General features: G+C 41.7%; 1 protein-coding gene across 1 annotated transcript in view; it reads right to left on the minus strand.

Moving 5' to 3' along the window:
- Positions 1-18,476, minus strand: part of slc4a4a (solute carrier family 4 member 4a) — an 82,309-nt gene that overhangs the window by 47,336 nt on the left and 16,497 nt on the right. Inside the window, exon 3 of the mRNA XM_061261848.1 lies at positions 16,697-16,870. Within this exon, the coding sequence (XP_061117832.1) occupies positions 16,697-16,870 (174 nt within the window). The remainder of the gene's footprint in view (positions 1-16,696; positions 16,871-18,476) is intronic.

Below are 18,476 nucleotides of genomic sequence, written 5' to 3' on the forward strand. Positions count from 1 at the left end.
ACTTTCCCACTGCAGCGCCTGCAAAGCGCATCTCCGGTGACAAGACACGCAACGCCTTTATTAGGAGTGCGGATTCATTCAGAAGCGTCCAGAAACAAGACCGAGGATAATAAGCTATAGTTTGTGCATTATGCAATAAAGAATCATCTCAGACCCCCCCCACCCCCCCAAAAAAAGCTCATCCAAACTAATCACTCATTAAAAATATGTACAGCAGTTTTAGCACCTCGATGGGGTTTTAGAAAAACAGCAAAAAAGGTCACCGAGGGAGATCCAAGGAGTGACAGCAAGCCATCTCCCCTTGTTTTCAGTTTTCAGTGAATGAGTTTCAATTCAATATCGTAAACAAAAAGGCCCTTTCCACCTTATCGGATTCCTTCCAAGGTTCATGATGTACTGACATCACTAGAAAGCATCAGCTGGGAATCCGGCATAATTTTGCTGGTGAAAATATAAACATCATTACGAAAGTACTAAACTTAATTTTAATGCTTATTATCTTTTTCTCTCCAATTTCGAATGCCTAATCATATCTGTAGGCCTGTTCTTTGCAGTAGCATTTCTCTTCAATTCCAGAGGGTGCAGACCAATCAGCATGAGTCAATATTCCACAGTGACCTGGGTAGGAACCACTCCCATGGTGATGCTATCATAGCAACGGCCTCGACCAACCAGTTGCTCTAATACACAGCAAAAGTAAGCATTTTTGCCTTAGATTTATACTTAAAATCTTATTTCTGTAATAAATAAGATAAAATTATTGCCAATGAGGTGAGACAGCATCACACATAAAAAACAAAAAGTAACTTACTGTAAGACAAGCTAATATTTTCGACCTGAGAGAAATGAAATAGATTTTAAGTCTCATTACTGGACTAAAGCATTCAATCAACATTTATCCTGAACTTTTAACTTCAGTCTCAAATTTTTGTCCTTCGCAAATTCAGTTAAGACTATACCATTTTGGTATTTGCTGAACTTGCAAAACTTCATGCAGAACTACAGGACTCTGTAATACATGTCATGACAGTGCTACCGTTGAGCCCTTGACATTGACTCTATAGTATTTGAGGTAATTGCTAGTGCATACACACACACTTTAGGTTCACACTGCTTGTTATCGATAACAACGGCAGGGTTGTTGCTGTTAGACACAAATATAAGTGGCAGGCTTGAGAAACTGCCATTTGACAGACCCAACAGGATTAAGTATCCGTTGGTGGGGAAAACAACAGAACAGGAAAATGCTGGTAGGGAGAAAGTTGTTTGAGATCTCAGGAGCGATCAGGGCTGAGGTCTGCTCCCGTGCAGCGGTGCTAAGATCAGCACTGACAATAATGCTCTGCAATAATTCATACAATTTCAGAGTAAAAAGCAGCAACAGAGCAAACCACACTATATTGTGAAAGAAAACATGAAAATTTAAGCCACTGCAGTTTTTTTAAAAAGTTTTTTTTCGCAGTTGCTAGGGAGAAGGGTGCTCAATATGGCTGAGTGAAAGAGAGAGCAGGCACGAAAGGGAGCGATGGAAATGAAACTCCCATCGTTCAAACCAGTTCCAAAGCCCCGTGCGGAGCAGCCAAGAGCCGCGCGCGCACAAAGAGGACTTTGTCTGGGCGCTGGGGCTCATGGGAAAGGAGCGGGGAAGGAATGTTCGCTGCCCGAAAGGGGCTCAGAGGAGCTGCCACTCCAGGAGGCTTTTGCCCCTTCTGCTCTGAGAGAATTCAGGGGTTATTTTGATACTTTTAAACAGTGTGTAACGGACATTAGATCCTGACAGTTTAAGCAATCGTCCTCAAGCCAGTTTTGAGGATAGGGAACTAAGCCATACCTAACAGTTGGGTCATAGGGCCCCAATCCATCTCTAAATCACTTGATTTGTCAAATGTGCTTTCATTTCAGTTTTGTTAACTAAAACCTGTCCATAAAAATAAACTGATGTTTGCAAAAATGACACACACCTACATATCAGAGGCTTCTGCGGGGGTCACCCTTGTAAGGCAGCCCCAAAGATAATAAAGCCAAACAGTAAAGTTCAAACAGTAAAGTGTGACTCAAGTTAAAGAAACAGGGCCTAGCTGGTTAGACTTTAGACTTAGAGTGAGAGAAAGCTGTAAAAGTCTCACACACAAAGAGAAGCTAAGTGCTGAGTTCTGTGCGATCACACTGGCCACTTGCTCTGTGGTTTTCTCCAAATGAGCGTCAGTGACACATCGTTTCTGTCTCTGCCATTCCCCATTCTTCCCTTTGATGTGCATATGGTCATGCATTGGGGTGGTGGCTTTGTGGCAAGCCAGCTTTGCAGTGCAAATCTGTTTCTGACTAGCGCCACTTGTACTATCAAAATATTTACAGAGTATCTTTTTGATAATATGGTTGATGACAGGCTCAATGAATATACTGCCCTGATTTCAAGACCTAGATGACTTTTGTAGTCTAAGAGATGTATGTCTTCTTATTAAAGTGGGATGTTACATATTGTGGTGTGCCACCAGTTTTTAAAGAGTGGGTGTTTATCTGAATAGAAAGTACAAAATAAATTGTTTATATGCTGATCTATATATAGATTTTCTCGCAAATCAGCCTTTATTCTATTTAAATCTCAGTATGGGGATTGGTACTGTATGCCACACCCACTTTAAATATTATTTTTAGATCTTCTCTTCTCAAGCTGACAAACTGTTTACAGTGCAAAAATGAGTCTGTGTTCACATGTGTTTTAGTCTTTTAATGAGACTTACATTTTCAATTAGATTTTCTCGCTTATTAGCTTGTTTTAAGTTACTTGACAAGTGAGATGAGTCATACTGTCTCACCTCATTGGCATTTTGTTTTTGTTTATTATAAAAAAGTACCAGAAATAAGATTTTAAGACAAAATATAAAATATTTTTTCAGTGCATTAAATGGAACCAGTCGTTTCTCTACATTGCAAAAAAAAGACTTACAAATCTTATTTCTTTTACTTTTTTGCTAATTAAGATAAAGACATATTGCCAATGAAGGAAGACAATTTGACTCATTTCAAGATTTGCCAATGGAATAATAACATTTAACTCGCCAAGCAAACATAAACTTAAAACAAGCTAATGTCATTTTACATGAGGGAGAAAAAAGTCTCAAGATTCTTAAGTCTTATTACAAGACTAAAATGCTTGTTAAGACAGTGGCTTTTCACAGTGTACCAGGCATCCTCGCGCATGGGGACCAAGGCACTCGTTCCTCCAGCAGTGTTCCTCCACTCCTCTGATCTGCCACTTCCCCCCTTTCCGTGTGCCTCCTGGCATCCCACCATATTTTCTTCACCTCTCTTGCCGATAAGCACATTACTGCCAAAGGACTCTTATTCTGCAACTGAATCCCAAGCTGTTTTGAGTGAACTCTGTTTGAATGCACTTTGTTTTGTAAGGTACTCTGGGTATAAGTGCCAGCCAAATTAACAAACGTAACGCAAGTGCTATGCACTTCGCGCTAAAGAATTCTACAATCTTTATTAAGTTCTCAAATGTGTCTGGTTACGCAGCAAAAAAACTAAAAATAAGTCAATCTTAACAAGTATTTTAGCCTTAGCTAAATCTTACTACTATTACTTTTTTTGATAAATAAGACAAAAATATTGCCAATGAGGTAAGATTGTTTGAGTTTTCAAGATTTTCTAATTGGGTATGACAATTTCCCTTGTTCAGTAAGCAGTCAAGCAGTAACTTAAAACAAGCTAATATTTTCTACATGAAAGAAAAAAAAGATTTAAAGTCCCAGAACAAGACTAAAACTCTTGTTAAGACGAAACTTTTTCTTGCAGTGTACCGCCAGATCAGTGTATTTGCTACCACAACAGAGCAGGAGTGAAAAGAACAGTGCATGCGGTGAATGTAAAACAAAACTATGCAGTCAGCGGGCCAGCTCTGAATGGAGGTTCACCGGTGAGGGGGCATTCGCACACTCAGGCCGTGGAGGAAACCATCAGTCCAGCGCTTAGGGACAGCCAGTCACGGCGAAAGGGGACAATGATGCCGTATTGTGTTTCACCGTAGCAACGGACAGCGCCTGGAAGCAGAGCAGCAGAATTTATAAACGAGCCCAGTTTGTGGGGTGAGCTTCCAGGGCAAGTCTGAGAAAAGGAGGTAGACCCCCCCAGAGATGAATGCTTCCGTCACTAATGTTTACAGTGAGCTCTCAGCTCTTTGGTATGAGTATGAGTATGAGCTAATCGACAGACATACAGCCTGTCTCTGACTGTCATTTTCCAATTTCCCAGCCTCATAATGGCTTACTTGACTTCATTGGCACAACTCTGGCCCTCATGTTGGCAAACGCCAATAACAGACTCCGAAGGCAATCAAAAGCCTAGAATACAGACTAGATACTGAAAGCTCTCTTATACCTGCATTAAGGAATTGACTGAGGACACCTGACTAATCAGAAACACATGTGAAGCCATGTATGCCAAATATTATAGTGCTCTGAACTAGGGGGTATAAAAAGTGCTGTAATTTCAACATGGTGAAATAAATATGTATAATTTATGATTTTCAGCTTTAATAAAAGTCTGCACTTTAGCCGCCTGTGAATTGTTTGAATACATATCTAAAATTGTGGAGTACAGTGTAATGTCAATCTGATGTTTATGCAAGCAAGTACGGCATAAGAGCACAAATTGTGTATTTTGGCCTTAAAAGCAAATTCCCCCAGGTTTGGTTCCTTTCAAGAAGCTGCCATTGCATGCAGCCATAGATACTATAGAGTATAACACACTACTATAGAGGAGCCGTCCCGATTGAGCACAATTGAGTCCTGACCGCCTTCACAACTCATGGTCCCGCGCTTCCACGTGGCATGTATAGAAATCCATTTCACTGAACAAAATGGCCTCCCTGCTGCGATAAGTGCATTAGGCCTGCAGGGCTGCAGCAGAGAGAATGTGTCTGCCTTGAATCTGCACACATAACACAACATACCATAACATAACATAATGACAAGAACAGGCCATTCAGCCCTGCAATAATTGCCTTTTCCTACCACTAACTTGTGCCTAATGCCTAGTTTTCCTAAGAAACTAGATATCGAGCACCGTATCAACCTGGTCTTGAACATGCCTCTGCCTCCACTACATGACCTGGCAAGCTATCACTCTCTAGACAGAGCCTAAAAGACCTAGAGGACCTGCAGCCAAACTCTCGGCAGCAGACAGTGCATATCGCTCTCTATCTATCACGGCCGTGGACAGAGAGAAGAGCGCTGAGCGGAGTCGCATTTCAGCGATCCGTCCGGCCACGACTCTTCCTTTTGTTTCCCCACACAATGAGAGCTGTTGTGTCCCAGGGGAGAACAGTGGGATTGCGTGGTTTTTCCACCTCCTCTGTAAGAGCGAAACCTCTATCTATCGCCCCCCTCTCCATCACATCAGCTGCTGTAATACACAGATAATCACGGAGAAAGCGCAGGATTAGCGCGCACTAATGGCTAATGCAAGCTCACAGCCAGAGTAATCTGGGCCCTACCCTGCATATTGTTTGAAAATGAAATGCTTAAACAACAGGACCAGGGCCATCTCTGCCCTGATCCTGTGGTTCAGCAGTAAAGACGTTTAAGCCAAATAATGTCAGTTATATTTAAAACTCCACTATGGAAAAAAATAACACCTAGTGACATTGTTTTTTGTCTGACATCCCAGTACCGCTCGTCTATAAATATTACTTGCAAGGCTCTTCATATTGCTGTGACTTGGAAAAAATGACTAGCTTAATGAGCGTTTAAGTCTTTTAATAAGACTTAAGGTCTTATTATCTCAAGTAGAAAATATTAGCTTGTTTTAAATTACTGTTTGCCTGACAAGTGAGAGTTTTTTACCCTGTTGGCTAATGTTGAAATGAGTTAAACTGTCTCTCCTCATTGGAAATATTTAGTAAAAAGGTTATACAAATTAAAAGTCTAAATATAAGTCTAAATATTTAATGTTTGTTTTTTAAATTCTAACAACCAAATATACAACACCTGTAAAAGCTGGAAATTAGAAAGTTGCCAATGTCTGCATTGAATTGCCAATGTCTGAGTTGAATCAGCTGAATATTATTGATATGTATGGAGCTACAGCCTAGGCGAATGCATGTTTCTTTGTAAAAATCTGAGAATCAATTGAGCCAATTAAGGCTACCATTCAATCCAAAAGCAAACAGGTGTATTTCTTGTCATGATTTAGCTAAAGTTACTGAACGCCAATGGACATCATATAATAAACCAGCTCTGAGGACTCACGCCCTGGAAAAATGTTTGGCCTGATGCTGCTCACAGACAGTGTAGTTGACATTTAACATAAGATGCCAGCTGTGCAGCTCCAAACAAACCTCCTAACAGACGAAAGGCCGGGCTTGATGACAGAGGCTTGTTTTGAATCTGCCAGATACAGTGCTGAATCAATGGTGAGAAGACTACAAATCCCATCTACTCCCGTTCATTTCAATTATCCTGATGACCTCTGGTCAACCTTGACTAAATTGCAAGTGCCGCAAGTTTAAACAAAGCTATGCACTGCAAAAACAAACAAAAAAATAATATCTGAGAGGAAAAAATAAGACTGTATGGCTCTTTACAAGACTAAAACACATATGCTTTTATCTGCAGTGTGAAAGATCAGTCACAGATATTTTTCCGTAAGTAACCTCCGGTTCCATGAGCCGCCGGGTGCTATAATCGCCATGGCTCCTTAATCAGTGACCTCAGGGGAGGAACAGGAAGTAGACAGCCGCTGCCTGCCCACATGCAGACCGCTAATTAATATCTAATCCCCTCCATCCCCACCCCCTCTCTCCTGGGGGTAGGTGCTGCCAGGCGATGGCTGTACTAGTGTACAGGGCCCAGCCCCTCTCCCTCTCCTCTCCTCTCTGTGAGGATTAAAACACTCCACATAATTAGCTCATGTTTCCACAGACAGACTGGCAACCCAAATAAAGCACACTGACATGTTTGTTAATAAGATGCCGACTGCAACAAGTAGCAACTTCAAGACACTTAGAACATATTTATCCAGCTTGAGTGAGTCCGCAGAGGATGCACTTGGGGGTGGGGCAATTGAGATGAGATTGCGCAGATCAACTATTTTACTTTACATGCAGATAGGGCTATCAATGATAAACTGCACAGTAAAATGTTCAGTGTTAAATCAACTGTAACAGAGTAACCTACATGTGATCTCTACTGGACTCTACTCAGCTCACAACTGGACATTTTATTTTGAGTGATTCCTGTTTGCCTCATAATGAAGTAATGGACTTCCATTTTGTAGAAGCAATGTTAACAAGTGTTTGATATTTTAACTGTATAAAATAAAATGCATAATACATAACACATAAAATATTTAAAATGTAACAATCATTTTCAATATATTTCATGCCAACAGAATTTTCCATACAGCTAATTCAAGAGATCAATGAGTCATCAATTTCCAAAGGAGAAGTGTGTATTGTTATGGGACTTAATCTGTGGTCTAATGGGCTCTAGATTCTGGCAGGTCATCTATAATGTGCCGACCCCTGGTATCAGGCCACAGGGGAGACTGTATCAGTCCAGCTGCACACATCTTCCTACGATACTGTAGGTCAGCCGAGGTGTGCCCCACCTACAGAACCCTGGGACATGGGACCCCATCGGCTAGCTCTTCCTCTTTAAATGCTCTATTGTAAAGGGTAGAATTAATCAATGTACAATCAAGACTACTTCCTCTTCACTTCAACAACCAAAATATGAAAGTATTTTAGTCTTATATCTAGACTTAAAATCTTATTTCTATTACTTTTTTGCTAAATGAAACATAAATGTTGCCAATGAGGTGAAACTGTTTGACTAATGTGGTGAGAACATTTCTCTCATGAAGCAAACAGTAACTTAAAACAAGCTAATATTTTCTACTTGAGATTTTAATTCTCATTACAAGACCAAATGACTTAAGTGTTGAATAAGATCCCCCTCTTGATGAAACGTCTGCTTGTGTGACTCAGACTCAGGCAGACTGAAGTGCGGATGAGACTTCCGGTTTCCCATGGCTTTAACATTGACACACAAACCAGATTTAGGTAACGAAAGAGGCTGGATTAACTCATTATGACAGAGGGGGGACTAACTGCTTTACAACAGATTATGGCAGGCTGAGGCTCCAGGAGGGAGAGGAACAGGAGGCAAGAGGCCTCAGTACGACAGTGTCCGCAATGGAAAAAAAAGGTCTTAGATTTAAAATCTTAAAACACTGCAATCTTATTTTTTCTCTTAAGCAGAAAATATTAGTTGTTTTAAGTTAATGTTGGCCAATCTTGAAATGAGTCTTGAAACTGTCACACCTCGTTTCTCATCTGAATATTTTTGTCTTATTTAGCAAAGACAGTGATAGAAGTAAGATAACAGTAATAAGTATATAAGATTCATATCATTTCTGAGATGGGCCTATTTCTTTGGTTTTTACTCCAATACTTTTACTGTAGCGTAGGGGGGAGTCAACGTAATGGATTGGCAGAAACTGACCTCTAAGGGAGGCCTGCCTGCACTTTATAATTAGTTGCTTGGCAGCAGGCATTTTTTTCCCAAAGGGACTTACCCCAACCCCAAACTTTAGCATCATCCACTCCCCTGTACACTCAAGCCAGCGGTGATCACATTCGACAAAGAGGGAACCTATTCACTCAAACTCAACCCTGCTGAGGTACGACTGAGGTCAACGGCAGCCGCCACTGACCTCAAACACCGCGCAAAATATATCCGCTATGCTAGCCGAGCGACCGCAGGGGGGAGTTCTGACGGAGGAGGCCAGCAAATAATCTCACAAAATCTGCTTTAGGGAATTATGCTGGGGAGAGTCAGAGGTGGCCGGGTTCCATGAATCCTGTCCTGGGGACCTGACCCCAGCACTGCTCCAGTGACACCATTGCCCGGTCAGGGGATTTCGGGTCACACTTTTTCCCCTGCAAGCGAGCGGCAGGCAGGACATTTACTGTGTTGTGAATGTGGAACACAGGCACAGGCAATTTACTGTGTTGTGAATGAGGAACACAGACACAAGCGATTTACTGTGTTGTGAATGTGGAACACAGACACAAGCGATTTACTGTGTTGTGAATGTGGAACACAGGCACAGGCAATTTACTGTGTTGTGAATGGACAACACAGGCACAAGCGATTTACTGTGTTGAGAATGGAGAACACAGGCACAAGCGATTTACTGTGTTGTGAATGGAGAACACAGGCACAAGCGATTTACTGTGTTGTGAATGGAGAACACTGTGCACATTCCTTCCCCACTCACTCTGTGTGCGTGTGACATCCCCGAGAGTGATGCCTTACTAGGAACTCAGACTTCCTTGGAAACCCATGAGTTTTGGGGGGGCTCCAGTAGATTCTGCAGTATTTTACTGAGAGGTGATGGGGCTGTGTGCTGTTTTTCTAAATGTGTGTCAAGTCTATGGTGTAAAGAAATCCCTTTGCTGTTGCAAAGAAATGTTTTAATACCATATCACAATGTCATATTTAGCTTTTATGTTATAACTATTAACCATTAACTTATACACTCAGTGAGCACTGTGTGTCCAGAGATGCACTTCTGCATACCACGACTGTAATGCGTGATTATTTGCGTTACTGTCACCTTCCTGTCAGCTTTGACCAGTCTGGTCATTCTCTTCTGACATCTCTCATTAACAAGGTGTTTCTGTCATTCTGATGGTTGATGTGAACATTAACTGAAGCTCCTGACCCATATCTACATGATTGTATGCATTGCACTGCTGCCACACAATTGGCTGATTAGATAGTCGCTTGAATAAGTAGGTGTAATAAAGTAAAAATGTTCGGTGAGTGTATCGTCTTCAGGGGTCATGCAATGAAACAACATTTAAAAAAAGGGGTTTTTTTACTATGATGTATTAATATTTACTTTAGGCTAAAAACACAATGAAAACAGATCCTTCCAGAAAAAGGAACAGTCCATCAGCAGGATATGACAGGAGGAGTGATAGCTCAGAGGTAAATGGTGGTCATCCATAACATCTGAAAAGAGCATTTTTGTGTATATACTGTATAACATAAACACGTGTGTGTGCCTCTAACGTAAATGGCTTCACACTATGTTTATACAATAATGTGCTGCCTGTGAATGAGTGTGTGGGACTGACAGGAGGACTGTCTGTGTCTGGGTTTAGATTTTCAACCTGGATAGCAGATGACCTGTGACGTACTGTGACGTATGCCTGCATCTACAGTATATTGTAAATCTTCCTTAAATGAACACCTTGAACAAAAATAATAATAATAAATTAAAAGCTGTCAGTATGATTCCATGAATGAAAAGTGCCTGGGGAGAGAAGCACCCTTTTGTATGGAATGTTTTCTAACCAATCAAATCAACACATTGAATGCAGGTCTAAGGTGAAGCCAATGATTCAAACAAGTAAAAATGTAAACATTGAGAAACACAGAAGTACTCCCCGCTGAAAAAAAACATCTCAAGCTAGGTTTTGAAAAACCAGCTACCAGCTCAGATGAGCTACCAGCACTAGCTGTTCATACCCAGGTAGACCAGCTTTATGACCAGCATGGCCATGCTGGTTGATCACCTCATAGACATCTAGACCAGCTTATGACAAGCCTGACTAGCTCCATTCTCAAGCTGGTCAAGCTGGCATAGCTGGATTTTACAGCAGGGCTGTAACTGAATGGGGAGAGAGGCCACATGACAAATACACCAGACTTCCACAAAATCGGCCCTGGCCAATGGCTATCACATCCCAGGCATGACTATGACTGCTACGGTAACGGAAAGACAAAGTGCCTTCTGATCTATCAAGATCTGACAGCCCCAGTTCAGAGACTGGCAAACGACCAACACCATAAAACAGATGTATCACTGTCAGTTGAAATATATGAGCACAAATGATAACCTATTTTTCTGGAAACTGAAGATATTGAATTCAGTGAACTGAATTGCCAAAAGGAGGAAGAGTACACAGCACAGGAATGCTTAGACTGTGCTTTGTTTGCTAAGTCCGGAACTTGAGAATAAAATGGCCTCCTACTCTGTGGTGAGGCCCCAGCATGTAAATGAAGGTCTGACAGTGCTCAGAGCACAGAACAATGAACCATCTTTGATGAGGGACGTGAGAGAGAACAAGGGCTTTTTCTTATAGCCAGACGTATCAAAAACAACCAGGAACAAAAGAAAATCTGTGATCCCTGGTTAAAATTCTAATGCATATCTAATGTGTGCCAACCACAGAGGGTCCGCTAAGACTTTGCAAGATTTCATTGTTCATACCACATCAACCACACTCCAGCCAAAGCCGATACCTCTGGTTGTTGTAGTTTTCCCACTATAGCAAAATGGCTGCGAAACCATATTGTATCATTTCCTACTCTAGCAAGTCCTCAGTTCCCTGGCTATTGTAGAGCTCTTCTGCTACTCTGCTTCTGCTACTCTGTAAAGCATCTCTTAGTGACAGTCATTATTTTACATTACTTTTTTTAGCAATGTGAAATAATCATGTATATGGGGGTTAGGCTGATTTGTGTGAATGTCAGAGGAAAGGGTTGAGATTGCACTTGCATCTTGTGCACCACTGCAGTTATCCTAATGAGCTACCGGTGGGTCCCAGCCTTGTCAACCAGCAAGATCTGTGGTTTCAGTTCTCGGCCATTTTGGTTTCAGTTTTCTCAAGGCCTATTTGCACTGAAGGCCGAGAGACCACTTTAAATGTCGCGCTGATAAGCATTGCACAGAAGCCTCACAGGAAATCTTAACCTACAGATAACAATCATATTCAGGAGAGCCAGGCCTACACAAAAGGACAAGGGTAAAGGTTTGTCTCAGCCATGGCCTATTGTAAGTATTCATTGACAGCGGCGACACAACCCTCTGTGTAGGGAAAGTGGATTCTGAGAGATAAAACTGGCTCGGTTCAATCTATTGTCCGCTAAGCCAGTAAACTATACAATAACTTTGTTTCTAAAACCAATAAAAAAATATATACAGTAAGTCAATCGAACATGATGCTGTTTACTTTAAAAAGCTCATTGGAATTGAGTCTCATGAACTGCATTACCAACATGCCGTTATATAAAACAAGGTCCTTTAAATAGTATCCGTGCAAGGATTTACTCAAAAAGTACGCTTCGAATAATGACACTGGTAAGTACTTGACTGCTGTCAGGGTGAGATCTGGAAGAAGTCATTTAAAATGGAGTGGCCTTTGTCCCTTGATGTGTTAGCCTCAGAGCACAGATATCCGTATGGAAAGGCTCCTCCATTGTTTTAGCTGAGCTGTAATCTTATCCCTTGCAATATTACCTTTCTTAAGAAAATCCTGCAGATGCACAGATTAATACCCATATGAGGCAGATCCAGCACTCCCTAAGGGTGTGTGTGTGCACATACATGTGTGTGTGTGTGTGTGTGTGTGCGCATCAGGAAAATAATCATTTCCGCAAGACATCTGTTGTAACTGAGATGAATGTGACTGCTGCAAAATGCAAATGTAAGATGCCTCTCCCATTTATGAGCCTTTCTGACAGTTACAGGAAATGTTGATATGCTCCAGGACTAACAGACAGATATTTTCCTATAAATATTAAAATATTAAAATCATTAATATTTAATGAATCCTGAAAATTCAGAGATGCTTATCATTAATGATTTAAAATCAACTGACAAACATACGTTCTAAAAAAGCAACTGGGGAGACAAATTGTATGGGCATGTTTTCTCCATGCTTTCTCTTGATTTCAGCAAATCTGTAATATACCGCTTTGGTGTTTTCCCAAGGTAAGGACTGCTATCAAGGGATTTAAAATGATCCAGCAGCACATTCATTTCTATACAGTATGAACATGAATAGACATATGGAGACTACGCAGTGTGTGTTCTTTGTCATGTACTGTACAAAACTAATGTATCACTGATGGTCTTGGCATAGCAGCCAGTTGTCCAATTACTTTTAGGTCCCCCAAAATCGGCCAACTATGTATGTATAAAAAAGGGCTGAATTTCCTACCAAATTTCCTAATTTAAATACCGTTAAATTAAAACTGACAGCCTGCACTTTAACCCCTTAAATCTCAGGGCTGGGCCAGTGTGGGTTTTTCTGCATTCATTCCATTTTCAATTTTCAATCACCATGGTAACAGGATATTTGAAAGTGTTAAAACTCACGGTTCCACGGTTCCATCTGTATCATTTATTTTAGGATCCCATTGCTTTAATGACAACAGTTTCTTATTTTGTAAGATGTGGATGGCAAGTGTGGGAGGACCTTGTCTTGTCTGCATTTTGGAAATCCACATACTAACGTAATGTCAGTGTCCTTAATGCATAATAATGCAATTCTAAAAAACAAGAAGAACCCACATATTAACTTCTCTGACCAGTATCAGTAATCATGTTGCACAGTAAAGGTGTGATCCAATCCATGACCAAAAAATACAGTATAACTTCAGCTGAACCTAGAACCAGTAGTGGTATGATATTGAAGTAACAACTGAGATTCATTTTAGCTAATGACATTACATTTCCAATAATGTATAGTTTGTTAGGCTTTCATAAAACAACACAGTATTTTTTTGCCTGCATAACAAAACATTAGCATTTTCAATACGCACGCTGAGACTGCTACACTATGGCAAAAACTGTTTTGTGGCCAAAAAGGTTAACATTTTAAATCAGCGCTACTCAACTCCACGTCCTGCGGGCCGCAGTGTCTGCAGGCATGTGCTTCAACCTTGTTCTACGCCACCTGTTCTAACAAATTATCTTATCTGAACCAAGCAGGTAATATAATTAGCGGAAATCAGGTGGTGTAGCGCACGGTAGGAGCAAATACAAATGGCCCGCACAGTTTCCTTTGGGGGACTTCCAAGGAATCTCTCATCTCTCTACTCTCTTGAATATTCTCAAGTGAATATTTCTGAGGAAGACAGTGATAACACCTTTGGCTCCACAATAGAGGGCGTTTTCATCATTGTGACCACACTTTATATCACCGATCATCTAAATACATTCTCAAAATATTGTATTATTATTCAGTATGCTTATAAATAAGGAGCAAGCATGCTTTTGAATAATAATTAGCATGTGAAATTAGTTTGAGTTGTTGGTGGGGGTTGGATATTTGACAAAAATGTCAATGAATAGACCTCAAGGAATATATTAGCATACCAGATGTTATTATTGTGATTATTGCACTTATTTTTTACAATCTTTTCAACCTGTGGCTATCTGAGGAGAGCACAAGGAGAGAAAGAGGTAGGGGGAGGGTGACAGGCGGGGGGAAGTGCAGACACCTTTTGTTCAGAATAAAAAGTGTTATATACTTTAGTAATCAAAATACAGTATTTTACACATCATAAGACCCATAATATAATTTAGCTTCCATGTGCCCTTTTGGAGTCTCCAAATGTCCTTTTTGGAAAACTGCGTAAACATAGCTTTTTTCTATATTGGCAACAAATTTCAAAGGGGATTTGTCCAGTGTTTTGACTGTGCCTCCATTGTGTTTTCAAGTGCACTAGGCACCACCACAATAATCTGTATCCATTCCAAAACCAAAAATCTTTTCAGTGAGAAAAACATCTTCCACTTCCACTGTGTTTTAGCTTCTGTAACTTTTACTGACTCTTGGACAACAAACCCCAAATGATTGCCTTTCAGAAGACACCAGGATTATGCCTGTAGTCAAAATGGTTGAAGAATAGTCAGACTTTTATTTTGGGTATGTCATTTTCAAGCTTGTGTTGAGAAAAGGGTGATACTTAAGGGGTTAACCTCATATTCATAGTTTCATTTTAAATCCAAACCAAGTACAGAACCAAAACAACAAAAACTGTGTCAATGTCCAACTACTTAAGTACTATATATTTATTTAAGAACCTTTATTTATACAGGATAAGTTGACTGAGCATGCATGCTCTTTTGCACGCAGTGGCACGGAAGAGCACAGTAGCAAAGTAAAAGTTTACTTCCTTCAGGATGTTTTTGGCCCTGTGGCTGTCCTGTATTTACATCACATTACATTAATGGCATTTGGCAGACGCTCTTATCCAGAGCGACGTACAACAAAGTGCTGTATGTTTCCAAGAGCATCAGCATAACCAAGACACAGTCCTCCACTACATAAGGGGGCACTGCAGGCCCTACAGAAGCATTTACTGTAATTCTAGAGCAGGGTCGGCAAGCCACTGGAGAGATATTATCTCCATATTCTTGGCGGGTAGAAGCTGAGGTCACTGTGTAGAGATATTTTAAGCATCTTCCCTTACCGCTGAGGATAAAATCTCACTGCACACAAAAGAGACACAAAAGTTGCCCTCCACAAAAGCAGGGGACAATTGTCACCTATTCAGTGGTGTTATTCTCCATTCTGCTAATTCTTCCCTCACCATTTGTGGATAGTTTACAGGAAATATCAAACAAATGTTCCGCTCATATAACAACAAAGCAGCAATAGTGTAGAATTAAAAATGTGATGAATAGGCCAATCAGCCCTATCTTAGCTCTATATCACTTCTGATAAAGTGAACTGCTTGACACAGAGCCCGGTACTGTGTCAAGCCTGAACACCTCTGACTCTGCTAACTGTCAAGCTGATTGACAGTTGGACACCAGTCTGAGCTATTGCCCAACTGTTAAACACCACTCCTGTAGACCTTCACCTCACGTTTCCAGAAAGCAACTGAGACAACATTTATATTATCAGTCATGTAGTTGCATCATTTATTGTAGCAGAAAAGGCACCAACTAGGTCCATGATCTGTGGTTGCGACATTTTAAGCCAACAAAAATTTGCCATCACTTTAAGCCAACATCAATTTGAGCAATTTCTCACTGTTATGACAAAGCTCCTCATCTTCTAAAATGACTGTATACTCATGTGGACTCAAGGCTTGATAATGCTCATTCTCCCATGCAGGGACTTCTACACGGTCTATGCTTGACCCTTGAGGACTATCACGATGAGTAATGCCTGATTAGGATCACATTGGAAAAGAAATAGACTAGCATTGCCATTGTTAAACAATTAAGAGCTATTAGGACACTTACTTTCCTTTGTCATGTGCCTTAATATCTGCCGTATAACATTCACAGTGTAATATAAATAAGCTCTTTATATACAGTATGTAATACTCTCAATGGGGTAATTTGACAGTCATTTGAAACCAGGGCAGACAATCCATTGGCCACAGCTCTCTGAGTGAAGACATTCTGGTCTGTATTTGTAGGCCTTTTCTCACTTTTTTACTCCCTGTGCTTCTCTCTCTCTCTCTCTCTCTCTCTCTCTCCCCACACCTCTCCCTCCTGCACTCTCTCTCTCCCTCCTCCATTCTCTCTCTCCCTCCTTTAACGCAAGCGCAGTGTTAGCGACTAGCCGTCGTGCTCCTGGCATCGACACCAGCAGAAAGAACACGCTTCCTGAGTAGCAGCCCTCGGGGGGGAAAGCGGTTTCCCTGAGACGAGACGGAACTCGGTCTCCTCCTCCTCCCCACACACGTTGAGTCCCTCCTCAGTCCCTGACTCACATTAGCGGCCCAGTCCCGCTTCGTGTGGCTATTACTTACACGCCGAGGCTCGTCCCTGCCTGTCTAAACACGGATCCGTTCTGACTGAGAGGAGTGCTCTCCCCGGGGCGTTTTTGGGGGAGAGAGCAGGCCACGGTAATGGCAGGAGGACTCACTGAGCGGTTTGAGGATGCTGCTGCTGGCCTCGTCGTAGTTCTCTGCGTCGGACTTGTCGGAGGCATACTCGGCGGGTTTCTCCTTCCTGTCCCTGTGGCCGGCCCTCCTGCGATGGCGTCTCCGCCTCCGGTAGCTCTTAGGCACGTGCACGCCGATGTAGATGGTGTGGTGACCTGTAAGGGCCCCCCAGAGCAGTCAGTCATTTTCACAGATTACAGCGAAAACACGCCGGGAAATCAATTACCGCCAACACAAAGGGGCTTACCGCACAAATGGGTTAACTCGTTTTTAAACACCGTCGGCCAGTTGGAGCCCTGCCGTTACATGTGTAGCTGTTGGCGCTAATCTGTGTGAGGACAAACTAATACAATACTTTGGATTTAATACGCTACTGTGGAGAACAGCTGATATGGACAAGCGCCATTATCACTAACTGCTTTACCCGTGGTCAAAAATCATGTCACTTTATTTTTTTATCCATCTATTTGCAACTGATTTTTTTTTCTAAGAAGGAGAGCAGATAACATGTAGGGCAGCACGTTGCCTAGTGGCTAAGGTGCATGACTGAGACCTGGAAGGCTGGTGGTTCAAGCCCCGGTGTAACCATGATATAATCTGCACAGCTGTTGGGCCCTTGACCAAGGCCCTTAACCCCACATTGCTCCGGGGGGGTTGTCCCCTGCTTAGACTCCTAGTCCTGCTGATCCGTAATAACATGCACTGTTCACCCCCGTGTCAGCATGACATCACTCACTCCGCAGAGAAACCTGGGTGTTTTCACATATGAAGGGGAAACATTAAAACAGAAACGATGAAGTCAGGCATTGGGTGTCAATTGTTTCCTTCCGGGCCTGAGGGGACAGAGATTTAGTCATCTCTCCACAAAGCAAGGATGGAAATAGATGCCAACCACTTCCCCAATGCAATGTACACAGGAAAGGGTTTGACTTTTCCAGGGAACAGTGGCTGAAAGAACCGCAGCCACACCACATATTCAGTTTAACAGCAGTCCTGCCAAACCAAGCATTCTCCTGCGCTGATGCCAGCACATGCCACACATACTGGAGAACAAACAGTATATGCAGAATAAGTACACACTTAAGGACCATTATTTAGGCATTGTTAAGCAAGGCTCTTGCAGCTGGAGCATGTGTCAGAACGCAGTTTCAGTGATTTCTAGCCTACGCTTGGCTTCATTGCTTAGTGCTTACCTCCTTCAATAATTCTTAGACTCCTTCCAGAGTAGTTGTTTTTTTAATGTGTTTTAATGTGTTCTAGACCTCCACTGCTTTCAGTCACCAGTAATGATTGTCACATCAGCATTAGAATGATCAGTTCAGAATCTCACACCTTAAAGGGTTAAACACATTTGAGAGGAAATTGAATAACCTGTGAAGTCGAGTTAACAATATGCCATTAAGAGGCAAGAGCAGCAAGCCTGTCTCAAACGCTTAAAAAAAAAACCTCACATTTATTCAACAGAGTGGTAAGTGGATTGTTTTAATGTCAGTAATAGCACTCAGGGAGTTGGCCACACAGCTCTACAATGTACAGCTTTGGGCACGGAGGGAATATCATGCATACAGGTCCAGTGTACGCATCAAACAGTGCTGTCAAACATATCCCTGAAGACACATTAGAGATGCCAATCTCTCTCAAACAGGTCGCCACTCTGTCTGTGCTTTGAAGTCAAACAAGATAATATTGCACCTAAAGACCACACATTTTTGGCTGCAAGGCTCTGACACTCTTAACCCTTTAAGGTGTGAGATCACAAAT

Source organism: Conger conger, chromosome 11 (genome assembly GCF_963514075.1).
Source record: "Conger conger chromosome 11, fConCon1.1, whole genome shotgun sequence".
NCBI lineage: Eukaryota > Metazoa > Chordata > Actinopteri > Anguilliformes > Congridae > Conger > Conger conger.